The 27,953-nt window shown below is 35.5% G+C and overlaps 1 protein-coding gene and 1 long non-coding RNA gene across 2 annotated transcripts in view; one reads left to right on the top strand and one right to left on the bottom strand.

The window, feature by feature from the left end:
• Positions 1–2,960: 2,960 nt before the first annotated feature.
• LOC115434470 (uncharacterized) lies at positions 2,961–4,524 on the top strand. The gene is made up of 2 exons (XR_003937540.1): positions 2,961–3,684; positions 4,458–4,524. It is a non-coding gene; the product is annotated as an uncharacterized LOC115434470 (long non-coding RNA).
• Positions 4,525–6,540: 2,016 nt separating this feature from the next.
• ttc7a (tetratricopeptide repeat domain 7A) overlaps positions 6,541–27,953 on the bottom strand; it is a 169,700-nt gene continuing 148,287 nt past the window's right edge. Inside the window, exons 21-22 of the mRNA XM_030156433.1 lie at positions 7,800–8,178; positions 6,541–6,873 (exon numbers count right to left, since the gene is read on the bottom strand). Coding sequence (XP_030012293.1) covers positions 7,960–8,178 — 219 coding nt within the window. The 3' untranslated portion in view covers positions 6,541–6,873; positions 7,800–7,959. The remainder of the gene's footprint in view (positions 6,874–7,799; positions 8,179–27,953) is intronic.

The following is a 27,953-nucleotide window of genomic DNA, read 5'->3' as shown; positions in this document are numbered from 1 at the left end:
CTGGCACTTTGCACCTTAAACTCGATTGAGTCTTTTAAAAAGCAATTTAAGACCTTCTTGTTTAGACAGGCTTTTAGTTAAGGGTGGGTTTCATGACCATTTGGTTTTATATTTTTATGCCTGTGTCTGTGTATTTTTACTGCCTATGTATCTTACTTCTGATTTTATTGCAAAGCACTTTGTGAAATCTTTCTGCAAAAAGTGCTATATAAATAAACTTCATTATTTTATCTGATGACCATGAAAAGATGACAAACTACATTTCACACTAATTAGTTCCATGCACTGATAGACTTAGTGGATCAGCAGGTATTAAACAGTTTAGATCAGTAGATGCTGTTGGTCACTGGTGGCTGTTTGGGTTTTTATGGGTTAATTCTGGATGTTCATTCACTGACTGTGTTTCTCCTTTTTCTGGATGTTATGCAAAAGGACAAATTAAATCCTCATCCATTTTTCCAGACAAAATCGAGCAATTCTTATTGTCACATGCACTTACACAGTTTGCAACCTTACAGGAAGTTGCTCACACATGGGCATGTATTGTGTAATATGAAGTGAAATATGTCTAACAGTTACCTCCTCAACACCGGCTGTCACTGACAACCAGTATCCTGATATTTTTGGATAATATATATATACAGTAGGGATGTAACGATTACCAGTATAATGATAACCGTGGTAAAATTACCAACGGTTAGTATTACCGTTTAAATTCTAATTATCATGACAACCATGTTTGATTACTGCACTTTTTACAGAGAAAACGCTTATGTAAAGATCTACTTTTATGAGAAATATTTGAGTATAGTTTTAATTTATTACAATTTTCATTTTATATACCTAATATTTGGAACCAATATTCACTTTTAAAGTCTTTGAAAAGGTTCTTTAAGCATCTGTGTGTTATTTATGCAATAAATTATATACATTTTTCAAATTGGATTTTATCTATCTTTTTTTGTGTTTTTTGTCCTTTTGTGTTGATATAGTAGGTTAAAGTGAAAAAATAATAGGCAGATGATATATAGATGAAGTTGTGCTGAAAAAAAAAGATACCAAACATGGGTATAGTAAACATTTGTTTATATAGTATATAAAGGCAAAATCAAAAGTACTGAAAAACAGCCAAAATAGGTTCAGACCTCTAAGGGTTAATACTTGAATGTTTCTGCCAAGAGAAAGTACATTGTACCAATTACTTTATTTTTTTTTTATTTTTTTATTTTTTTAAATACAACTTGGTTAAATTATTTCAGTGTTGTGTATTAAGTACTTTTTGAACATTTTGAGCACAATTTCAACTAGAAGCACTCCGAGAGCGCGGACCTCTGCCAAAGCAGATCAGTGCCCTGGATTTGGATGAAAATTTCAGGAAATGTTGACACTGGCACAAGGAACAATGATTAAATTTTGGTGGTGATCGGGGGTTGGGGTGGGGTCACTGATCTGCCTTGGCGGAGGTCTGCGCTGTCTTTTCTAGAAAAGCACTTGTAGAGCACAGACCTCCGCCAAGGCAGATCAGTGCCCCACCCCCACCCCCGATCACCACCAAAATTTAATAATTTGTTCCTTGTGCCAGTATCAACATTTCCTGAAATTTTCATCCAAATCCGTCCATAACTTTTTGAGTTATCTTGCACACAAACAGACAGACAGACAAACCAACACCGACAAAAACATAACCTCCTTGGTGGAGGTAACAATACCGCGATAATAATGTTAACCGTGATAATTTTGGTCACAATAACCGTGATATGAAATTTTCATATCGTTACATCCCTAATATATATACAGTATATATATGATCAACATGTGCAGTGGAACACATGATACCTGTTGCTCCTCATCAGAGTGTCTTGTGATGCTAAAGTGTAGAAGTGAGAGCGTAACCAGAGTGATATGCCTGGGTGCTCTGACATCACAATGACGCAGGCGCACACACACACACACACACACGCAGATACAATAAGAAGTTAAATATTCTGCTCATTGATCCCAGGTGTACATACCTACCGTTAGAGTATGTGTGCATCTACTGCACATGTGTGTGGGTTTCTAGTGACACTCGGTCCAGTGCACAGAGCCTCATCTGCCCGTTGTCATTCTGAGAGGCTTTGCAGCGGGCCGCTTCCTCCATTAATCTGTCTCCTTTTACCAGAGCTGTCAAGACCATGGCATGCGTGCGTGTGTATTTAAGCATGTGCGTACCTACTGTACCGCACAATGTGCTCCACTTTGCCAGTGTGTGTGTGCGTGGCGGTGCATGTGTGAGCACACCATGTAATATTTCACTCCTTACCCACAGGGATTAGACCATTCATCTCCCGAAGCCCCTGTGTAGGTGTCACACACAGCGCTAATGAGGAGAGGATGGAACAAGGGAGAGCCGGCGAGCGAGAAGGGAAAAGTAAAAATAGACTTTTTTTTTTTTTGGACGGCGCAAAACAGGCAGAGGCGATTGATCAGTCCTGAATTGAAGTATTGATGAATGAGGGATTTTCTTGGGAATGTGGGTGATGTGTGGAGTTTTAGAGAAACACAGAAATGCAAGGATTAAGGAGAGAGAAGGGTTAAAGGAGGGGAAAAGTCCCAGAGGCAGAGAGTCTTCCCATAACACAAATCAATTTACATATTGATTATAACCGGCTTGTACCTCATATGGTAACAGCAGACATCAAACAGACACTGTCAAGCCTGTAAAACCACACAACGGCAGCATTATCTGCCTCTCACTGTGTGTGTGTGTGTGTGTGTGTGTGTGTGTGTGTGTTGTTCAGCAGACCAGATATCTCTCTGCTTCCCCAGTTTCTCAAACAAGGGGATGGCTGCTAGGCAACCAAGCCACATCACATCACATCAGGCAAGCCTGGAGAGAGAGAGAGAGAGAGAGAGAGAGAGAGAGAGAGAGAGAGAGAGAGAGAGAGAGAGAGAGAGAGAGAGAGAGAGTGAAGGAGAGAGAGCTAGGAGGAGGAGGAGGGAGTTTGGAGGCAGAAAACTGTGCTGGCAGTATTACATAAGCCGGCAGCCCAGTCCCAGTGCTCACATTAATGTGGTTAGGCACTCGGAAGTGATGTCCATTAGTCACAAGTGACAAGGCAGGTGAAGACGCGGCATCCAGCAGTGATTTTAAAAGCCATTGTTGTTCATAATGGAGAGCGTTTGGACCATATAAGTCAAAAAGAAAGAAGAGAAAACACACACATTATGAGGAGGACGAGTCGCCTACTGTACTGAACAAACAGGGACTGATAACACCCCAGAGGGAACAGTTCAAGCAAACAAACATGCATGAGGATACATGACGTGAAAACACACTGTATGAACACACACACACACATATATATATATGTAATAATGACATATGGATGATAAATGATTTGGAAATACACAAGCTCTCATTGGAGGGTGAAATGAGGGGGATGTGGATGTGTATATAAAAGGTGCATCAATCAACATGAACATGAAAAATACATCACAGGATAAAATAAAGGAAAGTGGAGCTGCCGGTGTGACTGACAGCCCATACTGTATGTATCTGCATATATAACACACACACTCTGTATACATCAAGATGTAACCAGCACATCTCAGCAGTTTATGATCCACTGAAGCGACAGTCCACCCAAAATCTACAGTATGTTATGAAACACTCGTGTAACTCCCTCCGCGAAACGATTTGAAGTAGTCCAGGACTGAGTGTCAAGGATTAAACCTCCGACCTCAGCTTCATATATGGAAAAAATTAAGAGACCACGACAAGTAGGGGTGTAAGAAAATATCGGTTCTGCAATATATCGTGATATATGTATCAATATTATAAAGTACTGTATCGATATTTTTAGGTATTTATTCAAACCTGGATATTGTGGAGGGTCATTTTTGTTTTTTTGTTTATATTTTATTTATTATTATTTAACACTATTTCATGCACAAAAATAATGTTATGATGTTAGTTATGATCTAATAGAATAGGATTGAGTGTCAAGGATAAACCTCCAACCTCAGCTTCATATATGGAAAAAATTAAGAGACCACGACAAGTAGGGGTGTAAGAAAATATGGGTTCTGCAATATATCGTGATATTTCATTTTACAATATGGTATCGATATTAAAAAGTACTGTATTGATATTTTTTTAGGTATTCATTCAAATGCAGATATTGTGGAGGTGTTTCTTTTTTTTCTTTTTTGGTTATTTTTTATTTATTATTATTTAACACTCTTTCATGCACAAAAATAATGTTATGATGTTATTTATGATATAATAGAACATAAACATTTGAACAGGATCATAAACTGTAATGTCTGTAAAACATAATTTAAGTTTTAACACGAAAATTTTGTGACATAGCATTAGATCCTGTTCTGACCAAATAAAAATGTGTTTAGTATTTGTGCATATTATGTTATGAAACACTCGTGTAACTCCCTCTGCGGAATGCTTTGAAAAAAAGAAAAACAAGTAAGTAGTCCAGGATTGAGTGTTAAGGATAAACCTCCGACCTCAGCTTCATATATGGACAAAATTAAGATACCACGACAAGTAGGGGTGTAAAAAAATATTGGTTCTGCAATATATCGTGATATCTGTATCGATATTATAAAGTACTGTATTGATATTTTTAGGTATTTATTCAAACGTGGATATTGTGAAGGGTCATTTTTGTTTTTTTGTTTATATTTTATTTATTATTATTTAACACTCTTTTATGCACAAAAATAATGTTATGACATTAGTTATGGTCTAATAGAATATAAACGTTTGAACAGGATCTTAAACTGTAATGTCTATAAAACATAATTCAAGTTTTAACACAGGAACATTTTGTGATATAGCATTAGATCCTGTTCTGAGCAAATAAAAATGTGTTTAGTATTTGTACATATTATGTTATGAAACACTCATGTAACTCCCTCTGCGGAACGTTTTGAAAAAAAAAAAAAAAACAAGTAAGTAGTCCAGGATTGAGTGTCAAGGATAAACCTCTGACCTCAGCTTCATATATGGAAAAAAATTCAGAGACCACGACAAGTAGGGGTGTAAGAAAATATCGGTTTTGCAATATATCGTGATATTTCATCTCACAATACTGCATCGATATTAAAAAGTACTGTATTGATATTTTTAGGTATTTATTCAAATGCAGATATTGTGGAGGTGTTTTTTTTGTTTGTCTTTTTTGTTTATATTTTATTTATTATTATTTAACACTCTTTTATGCACAAAAATAATGTTATGATGTTAATTACAATCTAATAGAATATAAACATTTGAACAGGATCTTAAACTGTAACGTCTGTAAAACATAATTTAAGTTTTAGCACAGGAACATTTTGTGATATAGCATTAGATCCTGTTCTGATCAAATAAAAATGTGTTTAGTATTTGTTCATATTTTTGGTGTAATTAAATTCTTCAAGGAAATAATCATTTTAAAAAAAGAAACAAAAAATTGCCTTTTTAACAGTATCGTGATACATTGTATCGTGATCCTAGTATTGTGATTTGTATCATATCACCAGGTTCTTGCCAATACACACCCCTAACGACAAGTTTCTCAAACTGCATTGAAAACCTCTGAAATGTGAGCAAGATGAAGATGGATGGTCTTAAAGAAGCTGTGTTTTTGTGCCAGAAGTGGGTGGAAAAACAGCCAATAGCAATGTGAAAGACCAGTAGATAATTATGACTGAAAATTAGGGTTATTCCACTAAATATTTAGCCTTGAAATGCCTCTAGATGTCAAAAAAATAACAGCAATGGAACATGTGACCGGAAATCTTTCTGGACATTAGTGCTGACAGTAGTTTGTTTTTAGAGAAAATCTTCTGCCCACTTCATTCAGTACTGATGCCATAGAACACAGGTGTCAAACATGAGGCCCAGGGGCCAAATCCGGCCCTCCAAAGGGTCCAATCCGGCCATTGGGATGAATTTGTGGAATGCAAAAATTACACTAAAATACTAACAATTCTTTTAGTTCAGGTTTCACATTCAGACTAATTCAATCTCAAGTGGGTCAGACCAGTAAAATACTATCATAAGCTCCACATTTTTCTTTGTAAATGTAAATATTTTCATGTATTTACACTAAAACAAAGTATAGTTTCGCAAAAAATGTGAATAACCTGAACAAATATGAACAACTTGAAATATTTTAAGAGAAGTAAGTACAATTTTAACAAGATTCTGCCTGTTATTAAATGTTTTGTGTGTTTGTAGATCCACTGTGATCTGTAAGTTATAATGTACATGTGTAAATGACAAACTGAGGCAGAATATTGTTAAAATTAGACTCATTTTTCCAGTTTGTTAATCTTATTCACATCTTTTGAAAGGATAGTTTGTAGATGTAAACCTTTTCATAATGTAAATTTACTTTTTTCGCCCTAAAACACAGACAAAAGTTTAGAGTTGATATTATTTATATATTATTATGTTATTATTTTACTGGTTCGGCCCACTTCAGATCAAATTTAGCTGAATGTGGCCCCTGAACTAAAATGAGTTTGACACCCCTGCCATAGAATTAAAAGACTGTTGTGGTTTTGGTTGGGTTGAAATCTGTCTAAAGTAAAAAAAAAAAGCCAGATGTAGCAAAAAACGAAACATTAGCCCTCAGACAGATGTGTCAGGTTCCCAGGTTAACAAATGTTTATTCTAAAGTCATACTAAGTTAAAACATGTATGTAGAGATGGTTAAAAATTTATATGGATTTGTTTTCCTTACATTATTCAAGGTCTGAGTGCACTGCCTTTTTTGTTATTTCGCCCATTTACCACAAAAAAATGATCTAAATGACAGTATTTTCATGTAGAATTAGGGAAAAAAATGACATCAGTAGTTTTTACAAGAAACAAAAACGATCCTAATCTGATCAGAGGGACGTCTTTGCAGGAGAGTTTGGTGGGATGTTGCAGTATCTGGGAGCTAGGACTGCAACTACCTGAGATAGACTTAGTGCAGGGGTGTCAAACTCATTTTAGTTCAGGGGCCACATCCTCCCAATATGATCTGAAGTGGGCCAGACCAGTAAATTAATAACATAATAATATATAAATAATGCCAACTCCAAACATTTCAATGTGCTTTATAGTGAATAAAGTAAATTTACATAATGGAAATGTTTACATCTATAAACTGTCTTTTTAAAAATGTGAAAAACATGAACAACCATGAAAAAACTGAAATTTATTAAGAAAAATAAGTGCAATTTTAACTATATTCTGCCTCTGCTTATCATTTGTAAATGTGCATTACAACTTACAGACCACATATGGATCTGCAAATACACAAAATATTTTAGTAACTGGCAGAATATTAGTAAAATTTCACTTACTTCTCTTAGGACATTTCTAGTTTTTCATATTTTTTGTGAAAGGCTGGTTTGTAAATTTACACATTTTCATGTAATTTCACTTTTTTTTAACTCTAAAACAGAGGAAAATTTTGGAATTGTGATTATTTGTAGGTTTTTATGGTAGTATTTTACTAATCTGACCCACTTGTGACTAAAGTAGGGCTTCATATGTTAATGATATACTGTTAATATCTTGAGTGTAATTTTTGCATTTCACAAATTCATCCTATGGGCCAGTTTGGACCCTTTGGCGGGCCGGATTTGGCCCCTGGGCCACATGTTTGACACCTGTGACTTAGTGGGTACTTTTCAGATCATTGCTGTGGACATATATTTTGGATTTGCTGTGTGTTTCGTGCAACCTGTGTGTGCTGTGCTGGACTGCATAATTTTGAAAATGCTCAATAAAAAGAATGTTCCAAAAAAACCAAAACCAAAAACAGTCCTAAAATGCCGTTGGTCTCTTAATCTTTCCTAAAGCTGTGGCTCCGTAACTGAAAAAGTACTTTATTTCTCCATCCACCGGTGCTTTTGCCTGGATGTAATCGTGTAAAAGCTCATCTTCTTTCACCCAAACCCAAACCTCGGGGCTCCTCACAGCTCCCTGGGGATGACGGTGAAGGGCCGGACGGGGCTGGACGCCTCCAGATCCAGTGCAGTTAAGAAGCAGTCCGGGGCTTGGCTGCAGCCTCGGGACTGCAGCGCCTCGCCCAGACCGCTCCATGCCTCGTGGGACGTGCTGTGGACCTGAACGGCATCTCGTAGGACCTTCTCTCCGAGGTGGACGCGCCCAGTTTTCACCAGTAAACGGCCCTGGATAGACGGATGGAAAGAGGAAGGAGAAGGAAGATAAAATAAAACACAGTTCAAAACGCTGCCAAAAAGTTAGACTTTTCTTGCCCAGAATAAATTAAAAAAGTGGGTTAGGAGGAAAAATTAAGTCATACAGATTTGGAAAAAAATCTTAGAGCAGGAAACACAAAGAAAAAATCTGGCAAAAGGCACAAGAAATGATTTACTGGCAATGAATATAAGACATTTACTCAGTAACAGGTAACATATACAGTGAATTAAAATAATGAAAGGCCCAATGGTTAGATCAGGGTGGCCAAACATATGGCATGTGGACCAAAACTGGGACATCAAAGAGTCCAGTCCGGCCCATAAGGTGGAACTGTGTCCATCCACTTTTGTGATAGTTCCCAAATGAATTTTTCTCTAAATTTAACCTTTCTTTAGTGATTTATTACCATTTATCACAATATTATCCTCTCTATTTTGCATTTTTTCAGTGAAAATCAGTTATCTTCCAGCATTTATTTCACAAATCATGTACTTTTAACATCATGCTGAGATTACATTTGAGGGTTATTATACCAAAAACAAAGAAAACTTTTAAGAAAAAGTGACTTTTTCAGTAAGTATTTCATTATCTGCACATAAACCCAGTGTGTCCATCCACTGTCATTGATCCAACTCCATGTGTTTTACTGGTGAATCAATGTTGTAGAAGATGACGGTGTTTCCATGGTAACTATGGAGCCTCTAAACGTCCAAATGGGTCATATCTGACTGCCAAAAAAGATGACAAACTGTATTTTACACCAATTATTTACATGGATTGATAGGATTAGTGGATCAACGGGTATTAAAGATTTTACATGACCAGATAGTTTTGGTCGTCAGTTGATGTTTGGGTCTTTATGGGTTAATAATTAAAAATGTCAAAATCATTTTTGTCCAATTTCATCTCAGCTGGGTCAGACCAGTAAAATACTATCATAATAACCTATAAATAAAGATAACTCGAAAGTTTTTCTCTTTGTTTTAGTGTAAAAAAAGTAAAATTACATGACAATGTTTACATTAACAAACCATCCTTTCACAAGAAAATATGAATAACGTGAACAAATATGAGCAACCTGAAATGTCTTAATAGAATTAAGTGTAATTTTAACAATATTCTGCCTGATATTAAATGTTTTGTGTATTCGTAAATCCTCTGTGTAATCTGTAAATTGTAACGCACATGTGGAAATAGGAAGCTGAACTTTGAGGTTGTTCATGGCAGTTCATGTTATTTAAATTTTTTTACAGGAGTTACCTCCGCCAGGAGGTATTGTGATCACTTTGCTTTGTGTGTTTGTTTGTTTGCATGTTTGTTTGTTTTTTAGCAACTTTATGGGAAAACTATTTCAACCATCTTTACCAAATTTTACCCACAGATAGGCCTAGGCCCTGGGACAAACCCATTCAATTTTGGGCCAAGTAGTCCAAAGTTCAAGGTCACAGCAAGGTCACAAAATCTACAATTTTCCTATCTCTCATCATTCAGCAAATTTCAAAAATTCATACAAAGTTCAAAACGACTCCGATTAGCCTCCAATTTAATCCACCTGTAGTTTATAACAATATCTTGTATCTGGCACAAAATTGTCCACATCCACTGTGGAATGTGGACTCTGTGGACATTTACATTTAACATTGAAAATCCCACTTACCACACATTTTTCATTATAACTCAACAAATGTTGATTGGAATTCAATATAATTTGACATACACACGACTGGTACCACGCTTCAACTTTTTCTGCTGCATGGAACAACCTTGAAACTGTTTAATTTCAAACGAAATAGTCGATCCACACATGCACACCGTTCAGGGTGCTTGGCGGAGGTTTGCATTCTCTGAATACTTGTTTGTAAATGTAAACATTTTCAGAATGTAATATAACTTTTTTCACTGTAAAACACAGAGATAGTTCAGAGTTGACATTATTTTTAGGTTATTATGTTATTATTTCACTGATCTGGCTGCATGTGGCCCTGAGCTAAACTGAGTTTGACACCCCTAGGTTATATTGAATTTCAGAGTCCCAGGTGGCCTAGCACTTACCCCAAAGCTACATGTAAAAATGTGTTACAACAGAATTAACCTGACTTTTTGTGGAACTTTCCCAGCTAAAAGTTAACCTAATGACATGGTCTCATTTCCAAAATGCACAATAATGTTTTTCTCTGCCATTTAAAGCTCTTCCCTAATATTTGTCTAACCTTAATATCTACCATTAAAACTGTTCTCATGACTTGATAAGACCACAATAAACAGGTGGTGGCTTAAAAAAAAAAAAAATTGGGATTATATAATGCCTGCAAAATAAAACAAATAACTGTACTACACTTGACTAGGGTCAGCTGGGATTGTACAACAAAAGGGGGAAAATCCACAAATCATGAGATTAGGAGCAGCCCTCTGCTGAAAGATGATGCAGTATGTTAGGATTTGGACACACACACACACACACACACACGTACACACACACAAACAAACACACACATTTGGTGTTAGCGGTGACAGTTGAATCAGATGAGAGGCTGTTCTTTTATGTCAGAGTCACAATATTTTAGATACTGTTGTTGCAGTGATATAGATAAGAACATCTGAATTTGAAGATTTTTACATCATATAGCAAGAAAAAACCAAACCTAGATAACAAATAAATGGAAAAAATGGATACCATCAATGTGCAGCTACTTGAAATAAAAAGTTTTGCGACTGAATCAGAAATTTCATCAACAAAAACTTCTTTACTTTAACTACAATGTGTGTAAGAGACTAAAGCAAGTTTACAACATATTTTACAGAGTATGGAATAGGATAAAAGTTAGAATAAAAGCAATAAGAGCTTTAAAGAAAAAAACATAAATACGAGAAAATAAAAAGGCAGTAAAACCAAAGCTGGATCACATTAAATAAGCAATAAAATCATGACTAATAAGTCTGAAATTAGACCAGATAACACCCAAGAAAGTGTTTTTCTGTGTAAAATACAGTCCCTCTGTCTACAAAAACTAACTAAATAAATAAAAAAGTCCCAATGCTTTACCCTCATAAACATAACTAAAAGCATCTACTGACATAAAATGTGTAATAACTGTCAATAATCATATCAATGCACTGAAATAATTCACGTAAAAATATAGTTTCTTATCTTTTTATGGTCATCAAATCTACATGATCAACATATTAAATATAGGAAAATACCTGATTTCCACTGAAATATGGAAAATACAGAAGATAATATTATCATAAATGGTGATAAATTACTTAAATGTCGAGAAAAATTCATTTGTAAGTCGCCACCAAAGTAGTTCTAAGTCTAGGTTTTGTGTATTAATTTATTTTTACAAGTCCTATCAGAATTTGTGGCCTATTACCTTATCATTTCTTTTTTCTTTTCTTTTTTTTTTTTTTTTTGCATATTTACACTTCTACACTAAAAATCAGAAGCAAATATATGAATCTGTGTTTTCTTAATCATTGATTTAATCACAGGTTTCAAGCTTCCTCTATATTTGGATGTAAAGCTAAAAAAAAAAAAACTATTTGTAACTACAACACTTATATAATTGTGTATGTTTTTGTGCTATCATTCAGTTTCTTCCCAGCTGGATCTCTTTAGACACTGCATTCAATAATAGGTTAGTAATAAAGTAATGTTAAAAATGTCTGCAAACGATTGATTAATATAAAAAAAAGGCTGGTGATTATATTACAGAGATAGAAGTTGGTCTGTTCCTTTAAAAGAACATACATGTTCAGCAGTGGCGTGCAGAGCGGTTGGAACTGCCCAAGGCTCTGCTGGGAAAAGTGGTCTGTATGCATGCAACCTCCACACTCACTGGTTTTTATATTATAAGTTACTCACACTAGGAGGAAAGGGAGGGAAAAGTGCATGTCCAGTTCGGAAACGACATATAATTGGCACTTTGTGTGAAGTCTATGGTAAGTAAATGGAATAAGTGGTTCTTTGGGAAAGTCTGGGTGTGTATGTGTAAAAAAAAAAAATAAATAAAAACAAGCCCCGCCCCTCAAATGTATTGTAGCTTATTTTGGCATCGATCTAGCTGATGTCATTGTATCAATTCCCTCTATATATGTGCCAAGTTTGAAGTAAATTGAAACATTATAAACATTTGAAATTTTGCCCATTATAAGTAAATGGAAAAAAAAGATTTTAAAGATTCATAACAAATGTGAACTTTGACCTATGTTTCCCAAAATGTAATCACATCTATTCTGAGTCACTGGCAGTCTATAAACTCAATTTAGTATGAATCAAACCAATAGTTTTGCTGCTACAGACGTTTAAAATTTTGCTCATTAAAAGTAAATGGGGAAAAAAAAAGATTTTAAAAATTCATTAAAAAATTGGAACTTTGAGCTATGTTTCCCAAAATGTAATCACACCTATTCTGGGTCACTGGCAATCTATAAACCTAGTCTGGTATGAATTCAACCTAGAGTTCTGTTGCTACAGACATTTGAAATTTTGTCCATTATAAGTAAATTGGAAAAAAAAAAAAAAAAAAAAATCCTAAAAAAATTGAACTTCAACCTACTTTTCCAAAATGTAATCACTTCTATTCTGGGTCACTGGCAATCTATAAACCAAATCTGGTATGAATTCAACGAACAGTTTTGCAGCTACAGACATTTGAAATTTCCCCCATTATTAGTAAATTGGAAAAAAAAGATAAAAAAAGAAAAAATCATAAAAAATGTGAACTTTGACCTACTTTTCCCAAAATGTGATCAGTTCTATTCTGGGTCACTGGCAATCTATAATCAAAATTTTGTATGAATTCAACCTAGAGTTTTGCTGCTACAGACATTTGAAAATTCATCCATTATAAGTAAATAGGAAAAAAAAAGATTTAAAAATTCATAAAAAATTTTAACTTTGACCTACTTTTCTAAAAATGTAATGAGTTCTATTCTGGGTCACTGGCAATCTACAAACCAAATCTGGTATGAATTCAACTAATAGTTTTGCTGCTACAGACATTTGAAATTTCACCCATTATAAGTAAATGGGAAAAATAGATTTAAAACATTCATAAAAATTGGAACTTTGACCTACTTTTCCCAAAATGTAACCACTTCTATTCTGGGTCACTTGCAATCTATAAACCCAATTTGGTATGACTTCAAACAATAGTTTTGCTGCTACAGACGTTTGAAATTTCATCCATTATTAGTAGGCCTGTAACGGTACACAAAATTTTCGGTTCGGTACGTTTTCGGTTTTCAAAGCCACGGTTCGGTTTTTTTCGGTTCGGTACGGGAAGAAAGAAAACCCCCCAAAATGTCTTTAATACATTTATGAATTTTTTTAAAACATTTTTCCCCCAATTTTTGGACACAATAGAATATAGAAAAAAAGGACTAATATAATTCTGCTGCTATAAATCAATTAGAAAATAAAATAAATTATTAATATTACTAAATGTATTTTAAACACTAGTTTTGCACTTTTCCCAGACAGAGTTTTGAACAAACAAGAAAAATCAAATCACAGTTCTGTCAGTTCACATTCTGCAGAAAAATATCAACAAAAAAATTCTGCACGAAGTGCAACATTAACAGGAGGGTAAACTGGTATTCTGTTTAAACAAACTGAAGAGAAACATTGACAACAAACTTAACCAAATTATTTATTTTAGTACAGATAGCAAACTGTTTAGGACACTTTGTGTACTCGTGTGTGTGTGCGTGCGTGTGTGCGTGCGTGCGTCCAAGGTGCGATTTGTCTGGGGGATGGTTTGTTTTTTGTTTTTTGTTTTATTTTTGGGTTGGAGCCGGGGGGGGGGGGGGGGGGGGAGCGGGGGTCCGGTCTGGTCCGGTCCATAACTAACGTAACTAACGCTGGCGTGAAACAAAAGTGAAACTTTATTTTTACATACTTTCAACGTTCAACTCCGAGTTCTATTCCTCTGTTATACAGCGTGCGTGAGAGAAACACAGACAGACCTAGTGTCAGTGTTTTAGAACTACCGTCGTTCATAGGCGGTAAACAACATCCGTTTTATTAACGTCTCTTTCCTCGTTGTTGTCTTTCACCTGAACCTGAACTGATCCAAACTGGACTGTAATGATGACAGAGCGTCTTCAGTCTCTTCCTTCCAGGTTCACATCATATTTGTTGTTTTTTTTATGTGCGTCCTTTAATATGTCCGTGTGAAACTTGCGCGGATTTAAAGTTCCGCATCAAACAACGTCTTTCGTTCCTTTTTCTTTTTGTCAACATACTGTGCCGTTTCGGTACAGCTGTGTACCGAACCGAACAGGTGTGTACCGAAACGGTTCGGTTCGGTATGTGTACTGTTACAGGCCTAATTATTAGTAAATTGGAAAAAAAAAAAAAGAAAAAAAAAAATCATTTAAAATGTGAACTTCAACCTACTTTTCCCAAAATGTAACTGGTTCTATTCTGGGTCACTGGCAATCTATAATCGAAATTTGGTATGAATTCAACAAATAGTTTTGCTGCTACAGACATGTGAAATTTCGCCCATTATAAGTAAATTGGAAAAATAGATTTTAAAAATTCATAAAAAATGTGAACTTTGACCTACTGTTCCCAAAATGTAATCACATCTATTCTGGGTCACTTGCAATCTATAAACCCAATTTGGTATGAATTCAACCAATAGTTTTGCTACTACAGACATTTGAAATTTCCCCCATTATTAGTAAATTGGAAAAAAAAGATTAAAAAAAAAAAAAAAAAAAAAAATCATAAAAACTGTGAACTTTGACCTACTTTTCCAAAAATGTAATCACTTCTATTCTGGGTTACTGGCAATCTATAATTGCAATTTGGTATGAATTCAGCCAATAGTTTTGCTGCTACAGACATTTGAAATTTCATCCATTATAAGTAAATGGGGAAAAAAAAATTCAAAAAATTCATAAAAAATTGGAACTTTGACCTACTGTTTCCAAAATATAATCACTTCTATTCTGGGTCATTTGCAATCTATAAACCCAATTTGGTATGAATTCAACTAATAGTTTTGCTGCTACAGACATTTGAAATTTCCCCCATTATTAGTAAACTGGGAAAAAAAAAAAAGATAAAAAAAAAAAAAAAAAAAATCATAAAAACTGTAAACTTTGAGCTATGTTTCCCAAAATGTGATCACACCTATTCTGGGTCACTGGCAATCTATAAACCCAGTCTGGTATGAATTCAACCAATAGTTTTGCTGCTACAGACATTTGAAACTTTGTCCATTATAAGTAAATTGGAAAAAAAAAAAAAAGATTGAAAAAAAATTCATAAAAAATGTGAACTTTGACCTACTTTTCCCAAAATGGAATCGGTTCTTTTCTGGGTCACTTGCAATCTATAATCGAAAATTTGGTATAAATTCCACCAATAGTTTTGCAGCTACAGGCATTTGAAATTTCCCCCATTATGAGTAAATTGGAAAAAAAAAAAATCATAAAAAATGTGAACTTCGACCTACTTTTGTCAAAATGTAATCGGTTCTATTCTAATCGAAATTTGGTATAAATCCAACCAATAATTTTGCTGCTACAGACATTTGAAATTTCATCCATTATAAATAAATGGAAAAAAGATAAAAAAAAAAAAAAAGAAAAAGGCCGTCACGCAACTGACTTGCAGCATGGAGTCGGATGTGTCTGAAATATACTGTATACACACACACACACACACATAGAGGAGCTGGAGTGTCACATGCACACTGAAGGTGACAACAGGCAGCCACTCTTGCACAACATCATCCAGTTCCTTCGTTCGGCTATCTGTTACACACTCGCACAAACACCCCCGCACACACAAATGAAGCGCTGGCCTGAGGTCAGACAGACGAGTCTTGTTATGCAGTCTCTGCTCACAAGCTCCAGATTAATTGGGCTGAAATTCACAGAGCTGTCTGGGGGCTCTGATGCAACTTTCAATAAGAGCACACGCACACTCTTTCTCTCTCTTCCTCCTTTCCTCTGTTTTTTTTTTTTTTCCCTCCTCTCAGCTGTTGTGAGGAAAACACAGAGGAAGAGCGAAAACTCTTGGGTAAGGAGAAAAACCTGTCACAGGATGTACACTCAAGTTTACCAGTGTATGTGTGTGTTCTCTGACTGTACAGGTGTGTATGTGTGGGTGTATGCTCGAGGTGTATGATGTATTCCTTGCCACCGGTTTGGCCACTGGCCTCCACATCTTACAGTCTGTGTTCTTGTCTCTAACACCACAGGAGGTTACATTTTTTCCAGTGTTTCTGGCATAAACACAGTCGGCTACTGGGCTGACACACATACACTTCCATCTGCACCACATGTCAGTGCTGGCAACTATGGAGAAGTCAGTCCATCTCGGTCGTCGGCTTAATAGTAACACAGGAGAGCACAAAATAGAAAAAAAAAAGTTATTACAGGCGACAAATCAAAGGAAAATCCTGATATGAGCTGTTTCTTTTACCTATATACTCACCGGCCACTTTATTAGGTACACTCTGCTAATAGTGGGTGTATCTAATAAAGTGGCCAGTGACGTATATAGGCCGCTCAAGGCTCAAGCTTATCTCACTTTATTAAACCCGAAGGGACATTCGGCCTGTACATTTTACCCATCCTAGCACACATAGCCCCTAGCTCTTAGCATTAGCACTGGGCTGATGCACATACACATACACTTCCATCTGTACCACATGTCAGTGCAGGCAATGACAAAGAAGTAACTCCATCTATGTTATTGGTTTAATATTAACAAAGGAGAGCACAATACAGAAAAAAATAGTTATTTCAGTTGACAAATTAAAGGAAAACCCTGAGTGATTTCTTTCATATATACACTTACTGGCCATTTTATTAGGCACACTATGCTTATGCTTATACTAGGAAGAAAGGGAGTTAATTTCCTTCTTGACTACAGATGGAAATTAGTTCTGTTGTTACAATCTGGCATATTTACAACTGCAATTACTGTAAATGTTCATTAATATGCACTGCCCCTAAGAAATAAATACATACAGGGTGGGGAAGCAAAATTTACAATGAACATTTAGTTGTTTTTTCTCAGCAGGCACTACGTCAATTGTTTTGAAACCAAACATATATTGATGTCATAATCATACCTAACACTATTATCCATACCTTTTCAGAAACTTTTGCCCATATGAGTAATCAGGAAAGCAAACGTCAAAGAGTGTGTGATTTGCTGAATGCACTCGTCACACCAAAGGAGATTTCAAAAATAGTTGGAGTGTCCATAAAGACTGTTTATAATGGAAAGAAGAGAATGACTATGAGCAAAACTATTACGAGAAAGTCTGGAAGATACTATTAAAGAAGAATGGGAGAAGTTGTCACCCGAATATTTGAGGAACACTTGCGCAAGTTTCAGTAAGCGTGTGAAGGCAGTTATTGAGAAAGAAGGAGGACACATAGAATAAAAACATTTTCTATTATGTCAATTTTCTTGTGGCAAATAAATTCTCATGACTTTCAATAAACTAATAGGTCATACACTGTCTTTCAATCCCTGCCTCAAAATATTGTAAATTTTGCTTCCCCACCCTGTAGATAAATAAATACTGGGTGTACCTAATAAAGTGGCCGGTTACTGTATATGCTGCTTATGCTTAAAGGTTAACTCGCTTTTTCATCCCCATAGGGAGAGCTAGTCTGTGCATTTTAACACATTCAGCCCCTTGCGATTAGGATTAGCACTTAACACATTAGGAGCAGTGAGCTGCCATTGATGGCGCATGGGGACCGACTCCAGATTTTCATCAGTACTGTGGTCAGGGGACAGTGTTTTTTTCAGTTGGTGTTGGCATTCTGTCAGCTCCAAACAGTCTGGTCCCAACAAGGCACTTTCACCCCCCCCCCCCCAAAAAAAAAAGTCCATCACTAGATATTGTCTCTGTTCTTGATCATTCTCTGTAAACCCTAGAGATGGTCCAGTACCAACAACCATACCATATTCAAAGTCACACAAATCATGTTTCTTCCTCATTCTGATGCTTGATTTGAACTTCAGTAGATCATCTTGACCATGTCTACATGCCTAAATACATTACATGGCTGCTGTATGATTTGCCTGTTAGACATTTGCGTTTATGTGCGGTTGACAGGTGTACCTAATAAAGTGGCCAGTGAATGTAAATGAGGGAAAGAGGGAGTACATTTTGTTAGAGTGGTTTTCAGAGACTTGTAGAGTCAATTCCAAGTACCACTGAAGATTCTCTGTAGACACATAATGATCCAACACCTTACTAAGACACTGTATTTTGGATTTTTCTATAATTTGTCACCAGAACTAGAACTGTGATGTAGTTAGTCAATCATATTAAATGAATGAAGGGGAGAAGAGTTAATCTGCTGTGTCCAAAGCGGGGAAAAAAAAAACAACTGGAAAAAGTTGTCCTAAATTTTAAAGCTTAAAGTCGTTTCATAAGTGTACATATTTTAAGTTAAAGCCTGAAAACACTTTATAGTAACAAACAATTCACGAGGAAGCTGCACAATAGGTACTTGTAGTTAGTCTTGTGCATCAAAATGTCAATGTTTTACTGTTATACTTGATATTTTAGATTAATTTTACTGCTGGATTAATGTGTGTGTTGCATTTTTATTGCTGTTGACTCATAAAATTGTGCATTTACATAATTTTATATACTGTTGGCAGTTTCATCTACAGCAAAAAAAATAAGATCATATCATATATTTGTAGCGACACCGTCCTGTGAGAATGATGAATTTCAAAGTTTACTTTTCCTGAGCTTAGAAAAACAGGTCTTTTCTAGTTAATCCAACAGGGTTTTAAAGCGTTTATTTAGCTTAAGAAAAAGGAGAGTATTATCAACGCCTAAAGAAACACTTTATCCTTCAGTTTATCACAAACTTTTATATCGACACATTTGGAAAGACATGAAAAAGTGTGATCTGAAAAGGAACTCGAGCTGTCAGACAAGTTTAGCACAGAAAAAAGTCCAATAATGGCTCTGATTTGAAGAAGAATTTTTATTATTATTATTATTATTATTATTATTATTATTAATAATAATAATAATAATAATAATAATAATAATGGATTAGATTTATATAGCGCTTTTCTATGACCACATACTCAAAGTAGCAATGAGATAATAGGTTACACATTCAGACAGTACTAAACATTTTTACAACCCTTAAAAATAGAACTATTTTTGCGGTGCATTTTTTTTCTTTACATTTAACCTTTTCCATGTAATTTATCACTGATTATTACAATATTATCTCCTGCATTTTGCGTTTTTCAGTGAAAATCAGGTATTTTCCTACATTTAATTCTAAGCTCAGAGTAAATTCAGTCATTATTATAACAGATCAGGTAAAATTTCCCTTCTCTTCTTAAGATCAGACATTTACTTCTGTTTATATTTCAGATTAAAATCTAAATGTGCATTTCCCCTCAAAGACCTATTTTTGTAGCAACTTCCAAATGAAGTTTTGTCAGCATCTAACATTTATCTCCATTTACTATAATATTATCCTTATAAGTATTTTCTTGTTTTTAATTCACTCATGTAGATGTTCATAAAGGCTCAGACTGAATTCAAATATTACATGAAAACAGAGAAAACTTGAACAAAAAAATTACTTTTTAAGCAAAATATATCATTAACTAAATATAAAATAAATGTCTCCAACCACTGTTATTTGTCAAACTGCATAGCTTTTAAAGGTGAATGAATATTTTAGATTATAACAGTGTTTTCATGTTCACTACGGAGGCTCTGGATGTCCAAAAAGGACACATCTGATGTTACTGAAAAGCTGAGAAACTGTATTTTACTGGAATTATCTACATGTCTTGATGCGATTAATAGTTCAGAAGTTACTAAACATTTTATATCAGTAATTACGTTTGGTCACCACTAGCTGCTTATGTCTTTAATTGTTAATAATGTGATGCTGAGTGACTCCAAAGTTGTACATTTTCATTTTAGAAGGAGTTATTTGATCCATTCCCCTCTGCTTCTAGTCTCAGCTAAGCAAATTCCAAAACCTGAGCCAAAAGATTGTATCAATGCTCTCCTTTTATTCTTAGGAAGAAAGTAAAACAGGGAATTTCCCCTCTTCATAACCTCTTCCTGTGTTGCACAGGTGCCAAACATAAGGCCCGTGGGCCAAAACCGGAACACCATAGGGTCCAATCTGGGCCATGGGATGAATTTCACATTATTAACAATCAAGGATGTTAAAGTCATTTTAGTTCATATTCCACATACAGACCAGTATGATCTAAAGTGGACCAGACCAGTAAAATACTATCATAATAACCTATAAATAATAACTCCAAATATTTCTCTTTTGTTTTACTGTGAAAAGTAAAATTCTGAATTGTTTTCTACAACTATTTCTTTGTCTTTTATTTGGATTTTGGGTGATTGGCCTTGGGTAGTTGGTGGTGAGTGAGAAGGGAGTTGACATTCAGGAGTGGCAATCAATGTTTTTTCTGTATTTTTACACCTTACGCTGTGCATCACACTAGTCGCTTTTCCATTGACCCTCAAATTGCGTAAATATAACTTGCGCATAAAAATTTATCTAATGGAAAAATAACAAGTGGTTGAATGTACTGGAGCTGAAACTTGTGTGGTTTTTGGAATAATGGAAATAAGGGAAAATCTGACCTTTCTTGTTCTAAGGTATGTTTAACAAAACATATTTAAAAAATAAGATATACAGGGTGGGGAAGCAAAATTTACAATATTTTGAGGCAGGGATTGAAAGACAGTGTATGACCAATTAGTTTATTGAAAGTCATGAGAATGTATTTGCCACAAGAAAATTGACATAATAGAAAATGTTTTTATTCTATGTGTCCTCCTTCCTTCTCAATAACTGCCTTCACACGCTTCCTGAAACTTGCGCAAGTGTTCCTCAAATATTCGGGTGACAACTTCTCCCATTCGTCTTTAATAGTATCTTCCAGACTTTCTCGTAATAGTTTTGCTCATAGTCATTCTCTTCTTTCCATTATAAACAGTCTTTATGGACACTCCAACTATTTTTGAAATCTCCTTTGGTGTGACGAGTGCATTCAGCAAATCACACACTCTTTGACGTTTGCTTTCCTGATTACTCATATGGGCAAAAGTTTCTGAAAAGGTATGGATAATAGTGTTAGGTATGATTATGACATCAATATATGTTTGGTTTCAAAACAACTGACGTAGTGCCTGCTGAGAAAAAACAACTAAATGTTCATTGTAAATTTTGCTTCCCCACCCTGTACATTTAATAAAAAAAGGGGAAGACTTACATGTGAATGTTGAATTTCATGTTTTACCATTGTTGATTTTCAGATATGGTATACAAGTAGTTCCCAGCCTTTTTTTGGCTCGTGACCCCATTTTAACATCATAAATTTCTGGCGACCCCAGACATTCAAAACGGAGACATTTTTTAGCAAAATTAATTTGTTTTTGATCTTGTAATAGTTTACTATACTATGTTACAAATAAACGTTAATTTTAGACAACATTTAGTCTATATAATGTATATTATTATGGACGGAGGCAAAAAAGCCAGGTGTAGATTACTGCACAAAGTGGGAATTTTCTTTTCCTTGATCAGGATATGTACAGTCAGTCCAGCTTGGATTTCCAAGGCTGACAATTAATACTGAAAAAACAAGAACTCAAACTATGAATTATGAAAGAGCTGCAGCATCTGAAACCGACCACAATGAACATTTGAAAGATAAACAACACCACAGTGCTGCAGTTTCAGCTTTTATGTATTGTGATTTTCTCTCTCAACTCACCATATATTTTTCATTAGTAAGTTTTTATTTTTATCTTTAGTAATTACTAGAAATTTCAAGCCACCCCATTTGAATTCCAGGTGACCCCACATGGGGTCCTGACCCCATGGTTGGAAAACATGGTGGTATACAAATGTGTTTGGATGTCTGTTGTAAAATGTCTCCCCAAATAAAAAAAAATAAAATTATATATATATTTAAAAAAGAAATTTCAGGTTGTTCATGTTATTCACATGTTTAAGGAAACTCTATAGATATAAACACTTTCATAATGTCATTTTTACTTTTTTCACTGTTATTATTTTCCTGGTTTGGCCCACTTCAGATCATATTGGACACCCCTGCTGTACTGTAACTAAAGATGTGCCTAAATATAAATAGGGTTGATCTTCTTGGAATCAGCAAAACAGTGAGAATGAAACATTGGAGACTAAAAATGAAGCAGGTTAGTAGCACAATTAATATTTCCACAAAGTTAAGGACAGACAGGAAGTGAAGAAATATGTGTCCAAGAACATTAAGCGTGCTAGTGAGTGTTTCTGGCATCACACAGATAAAACTGGTATGTATTGGTTGTGCTTTAATTACTCGCAGCCATCTGTCTCTGCTTTTACCTCAGCTGATCTCCTCGAGCTTGGCTGCACAGGTTTGTTTCTTTCTGTGCCATGAAAGCACGTCTGAACTGAGCTCCGCCAAAAGAAGCGAGTGGGCAGTTGTGTTTTCATCCATCTCTCAAACTAATTCAAGCAAACTTCTGAAATGCTTTGAACAATACAGAGCATTTAATTAAGTGTATTTCCATCAGCTCGACCGAAGAGATGAAAACAAGCCTGAATGTCACTATCAAACAGCAGCAAAGGAGAGAGATGGGAGTATAGTGTTGGTTTGTATGGGGGAGATGAGTTCACTGAATCTAATATTTATATATTTAATGTTGTGGAGTGGGATTGTGGAATAGAATGGAACTAAACAACAGTGAGTCGTTCTATCTATCTATCTATCTATCTATCTATCTATCTATCTATCTATCTATCTATCTATCTATCTATCTATCTATCTATCTATCTATCTATCTATCTATCTATCTATCTATCTATCTATCTATCTATCTATCTTCCCTCCTTTCTTTCTTTCCTTCCTTCCATCCATCCATCCATCCATCAATTCTTCCTTCCTTCCATCGTTCCTTCCATCCATCCATCCATTGATTCTTCCTTCCATCATTCCTTCCATCGTTCCTTCCATTCATCCATCCATCCATGCATCCATCCATCCATTGATTCTTCCTTCCTTCCATTGTTCTTTCCATCCGTTCCTTCCTTCCTTCCTTCAACCCATTAACCCACCCATTCTTCCTTCCTTCCTTCCTTCCTTCCTTCCTTCCTTCCTTCCATCCATCCATCCATCCATCCTTCCTTCCTTCCATCCTAATAATAAAATAAAAGTAAGAAAAACACAATGGAAAAACACTAACAAAAATGAAAAAAAAATTCATATCAGGAAAAGGTCTCTATCATTACAGCTTTGGCTGAACTTAATATTTTACAGTTTTTCAGCTTTTACTATCCACTCTTGCAGTTGATGACTACAGAGCCTCTGAACATCCAAAAAAAAAAAAAAAAAAAAAAAAAAGACACATCTGATGCAGCTGAAAAGAGCAAAAGCAAACTGCACTTCACCTGAACTGTTTGTATGTGTTGATAGGATTAGTGGTTCAAACGTTATTAAACATTTTAGATCAGTAGATGCTTTTGGTCCCTGGTGTCTGTTTAGGTCTTCGGTAAACCAGAAGTGTCCAGTCCATCTATTCTTCACTCAGATTGTGTTCATCTTCAACTGAAAGCCTCTTTATTGCTCAATTCTGAACCACTGGACTCATGTGGGTGTAGTGATTTTGCCTCATAAAACCATTTCCTCAGTCAGTTAATTTGTTTGTCACTTGAGGCTTAAATAATGTATTGAAAGACAGTAACACAGCAACACACTCTGCATGAGTACAAGTTTAGTAGAGGCTTCAGGGCTTCAGCTCCCAGTGAAGAAGAACTGAATGATAGCCAGAAACAGTGAAGACAGGATTCTAAATGTAGTGCACATGGAAATGGACATTGATTTTTAGGCAGGTTTTTCTCAAGTGGTAGAAAATAAAACACAAAATTAACCCTTTCAGAGCCTCATATGGATGTCCCTGAACGACTCCAGTCTCACATCTTTACCTGGACCTACAGACCTCCATCTCAACCTGTTTTTTTTTTACTTTGTAGTCATTTTCAGAATCATCCAGTGCTTGGAGTTGGACTCAGAATGGCAAAACTATACTAACAAGAGCCAATAGGCAGCAGTTATGTCAGCTTAGTTTAACCCATAAAGACCCAAACAGACCCTGGTGACCAAAAGCATCTACTGATCTAAAACGTTTAATACCTGTTGATCCACTAATCCTATCAATACATGTAAATAATTGGTGTCAAATGCAGTTTCACATCTTTTCATGGTCATCAGATATGACCCATTTGAACTTTCAGAGGCTCTGTAGTGAACGTGGAAACACCATCATCTTCTACAACATTGATTCACCGGTAAAACCCATAGAGTTTGATAAATGACAGTGGATGGACACACTTGTCCATCCACTGTTCAGTTAATTATATCTTTGCTGAAAAAGTCACTTTTTCTTTAGTTTTCTCTGTTTCTGATATAACAGTGCTCAATTTGGATTTAAAGTTTTATGAAAATCAACATGATCAGTGAATCAAATAGGAAAATGCATGACTTTAACAAAAAAAAAAAACAATTTATAAAGGATAATATTATAATAAATTGAGATCACTTAAGAAAGGCTAAATAGAGATAATAATTAATTTAGAAACTTCCACAGAAGCACTGGAAAAAATCATAATCTTACCAAGCGTATTTTTCTCATTTCTAGTCAAAGTATATCATCACACTTAAAATAAGACATAATCACCTGAGAGTAACTTTTCAGTGAGATAAAAGAACTTATTTTTAGACAATAGAATGAATTAAGTAAGAAAAAATCTTGAATTAAGCAAAAAAAAAAATCTTGAATTAAGCAAAAAAATCTGCCAATGGAACAAGTGAAAATTATCTTGGCAAGATTTCTTGAAATAAGATTTTCAAGATCTATTGTCTAAAAATAAGTTCTTATATCTCACTGAAAAGTTACTCTTTAGGGGATTATATCTTTTTTTAAGCGTGATGAGATATTTTGACCAGAAATTAAAAAAAATATATACACTTGATAACATTTAGATTTTTTCCAGTGAGTAGCACTGGGTCTTTATAAGTTAACTGACTGAATCCATCAACAGTCTGAATAATTTCAGAAAACAGCACCATGATTCAGTCAACAATGTACAACAGTGGTGGATCCAGACAAAATGGGGGAGGGGGGGGGGCATATACAGGGTGTCCCATAAGTCTCCATACATAGGAAAAATAAAAGTTTCTTGACATAAACCATTTTTATTTATATAATATGCTCTATATGACTGCCATTTTGTCGGGAACACATTTCAATGCGTGTCTGCTGAAGAACTATAAAGAAGAAATATAAAGAAATACATGTTAGAACCATATATGTCTGGAATGTATTATGTCTCCTATGTATGGAGACTTAAGGGACACCCTGTATATACATACATATGTGACATCCTTCTCCGAATTGTCATATTCCTGCTTGCTTTGTTTACAGAACATACATTACGGTCATATTTCAAAACACTATATACACTTCAATCTTAATTAACCCTAAAACTTAGATGACGTTCCGAAAAATACAAAGACAATCAGACAGCAAATAGGTCGGCCCATCATCCAGTGGAGATTTAGCTCAAAAGGTAAAGCTTCGGACAACAACTCAGAAAACTTGGGTTTGACTCCTGGTCAAAGCAGTTATTTTTTCTGCAGATTCTCAAATGTGGGGGGCGTAGTACCGAGGGCACCAGTAGGTAAAGCCACCACTGAACAATATACAGGGTGAGTCAGAAAAAACGCTCTTTTCATTTAAAGAAATTGTACCACTGAAATGGAAATGCTTATTTTTCTTTTGATTATACAGTCATATTGATGTGGTTATTGAGCATGTCTGGCGATTGAATCATTGATTTATGGCATAGCATAACAGAGGGAATGTCCATTGTTTATTGTGCGCCGAAATATCTGCCAACACAGTTTATGCCACCGTGAATGAAATTGAAATTGTCAACCATTACAGCATGTTTACTCGCCATCCAAATGTTTTGTCTCAATGAAGTCGTCCGGCACGACCTTCAACCTGGCTACCATTCAGATTGATGCAAATCTGTGCTCGTTGTCGCATCTCTAACACAGCTCTTCTCGCCATTCGTGTTCGTCGTAGGGCTTGGATTTCAGCCGTGATGCGATTTCGGAGTTCCTGAAGAGTTTGTGGAACAGTCTGATACACACGGTTTTTAAGATACCCCCACAAGAAAAAATCAAGGGGGGTCAAGTCCGGGGATCTAGGTGGCCACTCTCTCTCCTGACCCAAACAGACAACTCTATGAGGAAATAATATCTGCAATCGCTGTGGTCTTGCCATGATGAAAACTCCCTGGGCACTGTCATGTAGGCCTATGTCCTGAGTGTGAAAGCAAAGCCCCGACTCCTGTAATTGTTGTCAATTTCAAGTTTGTTCACTGTGGCATACATTGTGTTGGCAGGTATTTCAGTGCCCAATAAACAATGGACCTTCTCTCTCTTATGCAATGCAATAAATCTATGACTACATCACCAGACATGCTCAATAACCACATCAATATGACTGTATGGTCAAAAGAAAAATCAGTGTTTCCGTTTTAGCAGTACAATTTCTTTAAATGGAAAGAGCATTTTTTCTGACGCACCCTGTATATAACCCTTAACTTTTCGGGCATGTAAATGGAACTATTGTGCTGTTCTTCTGTCTAAGATTTTTATAATTATTGATATTTGTATTATTATGCATGTTTTGCTTGTTCGCATATATGTTAAATTTCATTGCATGTTTGGAATAAATCACTAAATCAGATCAAATCAAATAACTGCCGTGATGCTGAAACAAAACGATGGCAAACAGACAAGATAAATGGACGAAAGACAGAATAATTCAACACATAAACTGTTTCATGGAAAAATATCAAGTGTTGTTCTATGATATGAAATTATGACAGATGACTGATAAAATAACAAAAATGCACCACTCCAATACATAACAACACAGAAATTCCACAGATTAAAATCTATAGGCCTTAAATGAACTACTCAGCTTTAGTTTATTTACTTATTTGCAGATTCAGATGATATACAAACTCAATCGCAGCCCAAATGTTAAAAAGCAGCAGCAGATGAATTATTGTCTATTAGACACTATACGAACAGCTGAAGTCTAAATTTAGACCGGCAATCTGCTGTTGTCAGCCATGTTACTCAGAGCGCTGAAGTGTAATGACAAGAAATAACAAAAACAGGAGGAACGGATGGATTCAGACGCTACATTAAGTTTACATTTAAGGATCTGGTGAGGTTCTGGTGAGGGTAAGAGAACATCAAGGCTGCAAATGGTGTGTTATCTCATTTGACGACAAACCGCTTAGCACTTAAAGGTGAACTGAAGACGTATAGTACACAGTGTGAATCCGCGGCCTGGTGCCCTGACATTGAACTGCAGGGGAACCTTTACTTGAACCTTTAATCCCATCATTTGTGCGCATGATCAGGCAGGAAGGGGTTAGTAAGGTTACCTCATGTCAACTTCTTCACCGTTGTTTACACTAAGTGGAGTTCACACTAGCAAACACAAGAGTCTGTTTTTACGGACACGTCTTTCAATCAATAACCTCAATATTTTGCATCTGATTTTACAGTTATGCTTCTCCATTGCCTTTTGTGATTTCACCTGAGCTCAATTTGGATATATCTGACCGCTTTTGCATCTTTTTGTTG

This window comes from Sphaeramia orbicularis, chromosome 15 (genome assembly GCF_902148855.1).
Source record: "Sphaeramia orbicularis chromosome 15, fSphaOr1.1, whole genome shotgun sequence".
Lineage (NCBI taxonomy): Eukaryota > Metazoa > Chordata > Actinopteri > Kurtiformes > Apogonidae > Sphaeramia > Sphaeramia orbicularis.
Note: the sequence above shows the minus strand (reverse complement) of the source record. Positions and strands in the feature narration are given on the sequence as shown.